Source organism: Physeter macrocephalus, chromosome 3 (assembly GCF_002837175.3).
Source record: "Physeter macrocephalus isolate SW-GA chromosome 3, ASM283717v5, whole genome shotgun sequence".
Lineage (NCBI taxonomy): Eukaryota > Metazoa > Chordata > Mammalia > Artiodactyla > Physeteridae > Physeter > Physeter macrocephalus.
In genome coordinates this window covers 24713600-24721911 of record NC_041216.1, presented here as the reverse complement: position 1 = coordinate 24721911, position 8312 = coordinate 24713600, and the positions used below count along the sequence as shown (strand labels likewise).

The window sequence follows — 8312 nt, the reverse complement described above, 5'->3', positions numbered from 1 at the left end:
GCCTGCGCGTCCGGAGCCTGCGCTCCGCAACGGGAGAGGCCACAACAGTGAGAGGCCCGCGTACCACCAAAAAAAAAAAAAAAAAAAAAAAAAGATACAAGGACATGTACAATTGATGCATTTTCAGCATCGGCTGTGCTAGCGACGTAAACATTGAGGAGCTTATGTCACAAAGCAAACCGCTGGGACCATGGTGATCCTTGCTCTGCACCTGGTCATGTCAATGCCCGTGGCGCCAACTGGCTTCAGGGGGGCCCACAACGTACCCAGTCACAGCAGGGTTCTCCAGTCCCCACTTTTGCGGCGATGCCCTGGAAGATGGCCTTGATGTGGGGCCTGTAGGAAGGAAGTGGGTGGTTCAGCTGCTGACAAGGGGAGGCCTGGGTCTCCACGAAATTCTCAAGGACTCCCCCCCGCCCCCCAATTGTTTCCTTTCTAGAGGGCGGTGGAAGTGCCCACAAAAGAGTAATGAATAAGCTAAGTCCTCAAGGTAAATCAGTCAGAGGCTGCGGACTATCTGATTTGAGACAGGAGACAAAAAGGCTGGGTAAGAGGGTCAGCAAAGCCCCAGAAGAAATTTCTATTGCACTATCAGAAGCTGTGATTCCAAGCCGTTCCGGTAGTGACTGCTTCTAATAGTCTGGATGTATGTTATCAAGCACAGCAGGGTTCTGGACAGAAAGAACCATGCAACATTTCCAAGAGCTACATTCCTTATCATCCAGAGAAAAAGCAACTGTTGTTCATTCCGTCCACGCCTCCCCCAGGAGTACAGAGTCACTCCTGACGCTGTTCCCTATTATTCTCCTCACTTTTGACCAATAAAGCCTTCTTCACAAAAGGGTTTTGGTAAAGACACAAAACCTGACAGGGCTGCAAAGTGAACACTCAGGAGGAGGGGGCTAGGGTAGCTACATCTTAAGCTTTTAGAGCTTCCCTGAACTTCGACTGATTGTTTCAGGTTAAAGTACCCTTTCTGCTTCTAACAGGTCAGTGTGAGAAAATGTATTAATGAGAACTAGAGCACCTCTGTATATCAGACTTTTTCATGTGTATCGTCCGCATTTGTAACAGCCCACTAAGCGGTACCCCAAAATAAATATTTTTAAGTTTTTGAGAAGCAGGAAGGCCTCTATTTCTAGACTTAATAATAATAATGAAGAGAATCCCCAGACTTAATCATTAGGGAGGTAATTAAGAGACCAATCTTCCCCAGTCAACCCCTCACCTTTGGGGATTAGGTTTGATCACTCCTTACTTTAATGCCTAATATAAGTCTAGAATATTCGGAAACCAAACTCACTCAGAAAAGCACGTTACCTTCCCACGTCTCCCTCACAAGGATCCTTCCTTTTCTATTTCTTTCTCTTCTGCTCCATCTCTCTATCATCCTCTATCTGGCTTTCTCTCTTCCTGCAGTCTCAGCAACGGTGTTTCCTTCAGTCTACATCATGTATAATTAATTACTTGCATCTTTTCATTTTAATCACCTGGCCCGCTCATCACCCCCAGCCTATGCCTTATACAGCCCTCCTGCTACATCATCACCAAAGCATCCCTTCTGCGGCCAACCCTTCCTCTTATACACAGCACAGTGAGCAGTGTAAAATTCGTTTCTTCCTGAGTCAAATAAAAATTTTCCACCTCATTCCCTGGGACGAAAGAGGCCCTGTCTGATTTTGCCGTTACTCACAATGATTAAATACACCATATACGAGTTCATGAGGCAGACCTTACTCCTAAGTCCAGACAGTGCACAGGACATTATCTGAGCTGCCTCATTAAAGCCTCTGAACCCTTGAAGCCTATTTAGAACTTCCATTATTGGTACTAGAGGAAATAACAGAAGAAAAAAGGAAAGGAGGAACAGGCACACGCGCTATGTCAAAGCAACAAAATGTATACATAAAAGAAATATTTCCAGCACCTCCCATCTCCAACACTCAGACTGCACAGAGGAGATCGGGTGGCAGAACTGCTCACAGCTCACCCGTTCTCAAGGTTCAGGCTCCCTGTGTCAACGCAAGGGTGGTGCCTTTGGTACTCACCAAGCCTCTTTGTTCCCTCCTGGCATAAGAGATGGGCCATACCGGGCCCCGTCCTCTCCACCACTAACTCCGCTCCCCACAAACAAGATTCCCTTGGCCTTGAGGTCTCGACACCGTCTCTACATGAGAGAAAAAGAATTTCGTCATGCTTCCCTAAAATCAGTTTCTCCCACTGAATGAGAAGAGGTATAAGACAGGCATGGAGATCCCACATTTGACTTAAATGACCCAAGGATCCACGAATAACCTGGTCATTCAAGAAATCTAATCCCCTTTCTGACTTACTAGTCCCCTCTGTTTGGAATTAAAAAAAAAAAAATCTATGGAAGTTTAAGATGGCTACCCTGTCCTCAAAGGGAAATAATAAAGCTAAACATACATTCTCATTTTACAGGAAAAGACCTTGCACAATAAGACTCAATGAAGAGTTGGTTTAATACAAGCATGACTAATGACTATTTGACACTGAGATGATACAGGGACTTCTCCCAGCACACGAGACCATCAGCACAGTGGTATTCACCCACATTGCACACTGATGTATCACAGAGTGGCGGGACAGGAAGGGAAGATTAAGCATAAGCGCCCAGCCTGCCGTGTCTAAGCAGCAGTCATTCTTTTGATTTATGTGTGTGACCAGTGAGAACCGCATCCATCAGTTATGTCTTGATGGCCAATCCCAAAAGAGCACCACAGAAAGACGTCTACTCTTCTGTCACATGTGCAATGCTGGTATTTTCTAGAATGTTCTCAGAACCTGGAAGAATGTGGACTGAAGAATGCTTACCGTGGTATCCCTATATTCAGAATTTCCTCCATCGATGATGATGTCACCAGTGTCCAACAAGGGTACCTATAACCAGACACCAGCATTTAGGCGAACCAAAAAAATGGAAGACAAAAATAAATATACCTTGGCCAATTAAAGCCAATGAGAATTTATCCCAAATAAACCCTGTCTGAAAGTATGCATGTATTAGTTAATCTTCAACAACCCTCTCTGGGGCCAGAGCTAGACCCTATTTAAAAGCTCCGGGCTAACAAACCCAGTCAGAACTCTCCACAACCAAAATAATTCTTTTTAACTAAGATTTTTACAAAAAACAAAACCTACTTGGAAAATTTTGTGTTTCCAATGTGTACCACCTGCCTGATTTTTATTCCCAGATTGGATTAGCTCTAAAAGACCTATAAAGTCTGGAGCCTGTGCTCCACAACAAGAGAGGCCGCGATAGTGAGAGGCCCGCGCACCGCGATGAAGAGTGGCCCCCCGCTCGCCGCAACTAGAGAAAGCCCTCGCACAGAAACCAAGACCCAACACAGCCAAAAATTAATTAATTAATTAATTAATTATTTTAAAAAAGACCTATAAAATCTCTGCCTAGAACAGAGTAGGGGTCCAGTAAATATCAAATGGTTTTGTGTATGAATAAACAATTTGATCACCACCACTTGGAGATGGCAGCAAGAGACCAAGCCTTGAACAAGAGTATCTTCCTACGCCACACCAATCAGGCTGGCTTTATTACTGTATTCATTATTCAGTCTCCCCCAAAAAGGCTCCAGGTAACATTACTTAATACTGTCCTATGCTGAAGAGTACTCTACCATTTTTCAGTCCATTCTGTCTGTAGCTGATCATAGGTAGCTTGGCATCTTACTACACAAAGTCTGGTGTGTCCTTTATCACAACGTTCTTCCTTTCTACGTCTTTTTTTTTTTTTTTTTTTAACGGTAGCATACTGGTTACAAATTCCTCTCCCTGTAGAAACAACCCCACTGGTAACACTACTCCTCTGGAAAAGGAATGTTCATCCCTTTCCTTTGTTTACTGTTACAACACTTCTCACAACAAAACATTTCTTCCAAACGGCTAATGCCTTGGTTTTTTCAGAGCTGATACTGTAAAACTGTTTTTCAGTATCTACGGGGTTGGCCAAAAAGTTCTTTCGATTAAGGAATACGTTGTTCAATAAAGTTCTTGGTGAAGATGAAAAATGTCTTTGCAGGGCACTGGCAATGAGGTTGTCTCCGTTTACTGATGGTGAGGGCAATCCTCCTGGTTAATACAGTGTGATCTTCCCCCAGAGGTATGTTGAGGAAAGGGGCCCAAGAGGCATCCCCCCAGAAGCTTATAGCAACAGCGCTTTGACCAGAAGCTGCCGGGCACGCTCCCCGGGGAAAAGGCAGCTGTCCCTTCGGCCCCTCCTCTCCCACAGACACCCCAGTGGGGGAGTGGCCATCAGGCCTCCGGTGAGAACAAGTTGGGGAGAGTACAGATGGCGGTGACCACGAACAAACGGGTCCACTATCCCCTGGCCCTGAGGTGGCAGAAAGCCTAAATGAGGGGTCAGACTACAATGTGTCAAAGAACCAAGATCAGCACCTCTGTGACGCAAACGCCCCCTCAGCTGATGATCAGGGACCAGAACTGCACTGAGGCAGCCACCTACCACAGCACGGCCAGCACCACCCAGGTGCCTACTTTCTTCTTCCAAAAAAAGATACATTTGCTAGGACTCCCTAAGGGGATCTCTTGTCATTTATATTAAATGATACAACGATTTGAGAATTGTTGCTTTATAGGAATACTGAGAAAAATGAAATCTATTTCTAAATTTGGACAGTAAGGTTTAATAGTGACTAGCACTAAACATTCATAATACACAATCAAAACTATAAGGTTTTTTTTTTTTTGAATATCAAAGATAGAGCTCACCGAGATTACTACCGTTTCTATTCTCTTCTGGTTGATATTGAGTTCTTACGGACGTGTCTCTTGTCGTCCTCAGCATTTTATACACTAAGAATTATTACTACTTGAGGGTGTGTTTTTAGTTAATTGGTGCCAGTCAAGTTAACCAACACTGAGACTTTTAAGCAACATTTTGTCAGAACTAAGCAGATCATATCCAGAAATTGAAACGGGACAACATTTCTTAGGCAAAAAGAAGTGAAGGACTTCCCTGGGGGGAAGTGGTTAAGAATCCGTCTTCCAATGCAGGGGATGCGGGTTCGATCCCTGGTTGGAGAGCTAAGATCCCACATACCGCGAGGCAACTAAGCCTGCACGCTCTATAGCCCGCGCGCCAGAACGGAAGACCCCGCGTGCCGCAACTAAGACCTGACGCGGCCAAAAAAAAAAAAAGTGAAATAGCTAAAGGAAGGGAACGAGAGACGTTCTGTCATATGAGTAGCAGCGGGGAGAGAGCCGGCCTCACCAGTTTTTTAATGAAATCATCGACGGCCTGACCAGCCTTCACGAGCAGAATGATCCGCCGAGGCTCCTTCAGCTTGGAGACCATCTCCTCCAAGGAGTGAGCGCCAACAACCTTGGTGCCCTTCGCCTCACCGGCCAAGAACTCATCCACTTTGGAGACTGTCCTATTAAAAGCACAGACCTAGAAGGACAAAAGGCCTGATCAGGAGATCTGGGACGTACAAGACCTTCAGACTGAGGACCAAGTGACAATGGAATTTCTATGCAGCCCAAGGTTTTGGGGAGGTAGGACCCTGATTCTACCTCTTCCCCACCCAAGTGCTGACTGATCACCGTAAAGTTAATTTTAATAGGATGAAAAGGCAAAGAACTGAATATAGGCAAATGTCAACTGCCCAGAACTTATCGGGCTAGATAGACTCTGTCGCTATTTGGCTAGGACTCAAATCTGGGAACAAGCTAGTTCCAGACTGTTATCTTCTGTCACTGATAATCCTTGTATCTAAGCCAGTTTAGTATTCACACCCGAACGTTTCACCAGATCCCATTAGGCAATAAGGTCCGAAATCTATACTCCCAGCAGGATTTCTCCTCCTTAGGATCCCAACAGGTTTATTCAAGGCTGCAGAACTGAAAGAACCTGCAGATACATTTAGCAGGGTTCTCCTTCCTCCGAGAATGGTGGAGCTGCCCCTCCCACACCCACATGTAAAGTGGTGCTTCTCTATCTCTTGCAAAAATGTTCTAAGCAGCAACAGAGCACATACAAAGAGAACCATGTTCCAGGTTATATGGGGTCTTCGGAATCAGAACGGTCACCAGCACTCAGACTAAGGCAACAAGAACCCGTAAGGGAAGAGTGTGCTCCTCCTAACTTACCACAAAGCCGTGGTCGTTCATGTTCAAAATTAAGTTCTGGCCCATGACAGCCAGTCCAATCAGGGCAACATCAGCTCTGAAAGACGGGAAAGGAAGAAAGGAGACTGTCAGTTGCATTTACTTCATTCCAAGTCAGGGACCCAGAACTTTCTAGCTTTTGCTGTGACTGATAACTCGCCTTAACTTTCCTCTAACCCCCTCCTCCCCTTTGCACTTTAGACCCCGGGCTTGCAGCCTTCCGTGAAACTCGAGGCGGGCCACCCCGCTCTGCCACTTCACGGGTCCTCATGTTCTCCTGGGCCAACCCAACATGCTCGCAGGAGGGGGTCCACGGCACGAAGCCTTTTCTGCGCTCTAGCCGAGCTGCTGACGATTCGTCCCAGGCCTCCTGTCTCCCACAGCCGGGCCGCCCAGCGGCCCGGGCTTCCCGTGGCCACGCCTGTCCCCTCCCCTCTCTCCCTTGCTAGGAACCGGATCCGCCTGCGCCGCCGCGAGGGGCACAGGGGCTGGGTCCGAGGAAAGGCGAGGCCGCGGGGCCGGCTCGGGGTCCGGCGGCTCCCTGGAGGTCCGGGGCTCCGGGCGCCACGAGGCCGGGCTCAGGCAACCCCCGGGGCGAAGCGACGTCTGGGGCGACTCCGGCCTCCGCGTCGGCCCTCGGAAAGCTCCCCGGCCGCCCGCGGGCGGACACTCACTGGGCCATGGCGGCGGCGGCGGCGGCAGAGCGGGCTGGACCGAGGAGAGCCGGCAAACAGCGAGCGCGCGGCGCAGATGACCGGGACTGAATCCCTCTCCGGCTCGTCTCCCGAGGCCCAGGCCGCGGCTTTCCAGCGCCGGCCAATCGCAAGGAAGGGGCGGAGCCACGTAGCCACACCATTGGCCCGCCCCGGCGCCTGTTAGACCACCTGAGGCAAATGGGCCCGCCCACTCCTAGGGCTGGCTCAGGAGAGCGCCGAGCACATCGATGCCATCGCCCCAAAGAGCGCGGGGGCGTGGCGCAGGCGCGGGACGCGGGGAAAGGCGGACACGTAGGGCCTGGCCTCTGCCCCGCGGCTCGGTGCGGAAGGGTGGTGGCTCACGCTGGGCCGCGCTTTGTAGTGTAGCGGGCACTTGGACGCCTGTTGTCCGAGGGTCCATCACTCCTTCCTCCCGTCGCTGCGGTGCACTCTGAGGTTGACGCGTGAAATTGCCCCAGCCGGGCAGGGTCCGAGGTGTATTCTTGTCCGTGGGCACGTGTGATGGGTGCCAGGAAATGTTGCTCCTCACCACGACCTTGTGTGGGAGACCTTTTTGCAGGTGGAGAAACAGGCGCCGAGAGAGCAGGCGGGTTATGTCCTTGCTGGGGTGCGATGGGGCCCGGCTTTGGAGGTCGTGTCACTGCACCCCTTCCCGTACAGCTGAGGAACTAGAGGCGACGTGCTGGTGAATGGCGGTCCAGGCCATTAAATACGCATCTCCCACGTGCACGGTCCACAGTGCACGAGGCATCTTAACTCTCAGCCCTGAACCCTGCCGCCTCCGGTGCAGATGCTTGTGAACAAGGCTTAGCTCCTCCGGTGCGTTTTAGGGTTTTTGCTTTGTGTGAATGCTTCATGTCACCTAACAGTGCCTTGCACATAGTAAGTGCTCAACAGATGTTACATTACTAGAGTCACTGCAGCTAGTTAACGGCTAGTTAGTGGCCCAGTTGTGACCGATTCAAGGCCAAGGCTATTTCCATCGCACCAATTGCACAGGTTACTTTGTAACATAGGTTTTAACAGATATTGTTATAACTTCCATGTAAGCAAATGTCCCACTATAGCCGGGTTTTTTGCAGTTTTTCTGTGTTAATTAAATCACAATATTTTTTACGTGCAATTGTGGAATCTTACTCTGAAATTTAAAAGCGATATCACAGTCCACTTTATCTAGTATGTAAGTATTCTACATTAGGGTTTCTCCACTAGAGACATTCTTTATGCAATTTGTTCTTTTCCTTGAATTGCTTCCACATTTGCCTGTTTTGCACCAGCCAGACCTTACACTCCTGAGGGTATAGTTTTTCTTTTCTTTTTTATGCTCCCATTGGCTAGCCCGACACTCATGAGCTGTGGATGACTCACTGCACGGATACCCAGGGGGGGCCAAGCTTAGCACAGAACTTCCTCCTGTGGGCAAGGGAGGTC

General features: G+C 48.8%; 1 protein-coding gene across 1 annotated transcript in view; it reads right to left on the bottom strand.

Annotated features, from left to right (window-relative positions):
• Positions 1-6971, bottom strand: part of PGD (phosphogluconate dehydrogenase) — a 16365-nt gene extending 9394 nt beyond the window's left edge. The window contains exons 1-6 of the mRNA XM_024125540.3: positions 6840-6971; positions 6148-6223; positions 5270-5449; positions 2836-2901; positions 2049-2167; positions 267-336 (exon numbers count right to left, since the gene is read on the bottom strand). Of these exons, the coding sequence (XP_023981308.1) occupies positions 267-336; positions 2049-2167; positions 2836-2901; positions 5270-5449; positions 6148-6223; positions 6840-6847 (519 nt within the window). The 5' untranslated portion in view covers positions 6848-6971. The remainder of the gene's footprint in view (positions 1-266; positions 337-2048; positions 2168-2835; positions 2902-5269; positions 5450-6147; positions 6224-6839) is intronic.
• Between the last annotated feature and the right edge of the window lie 1341 nt (positions 6972-8312).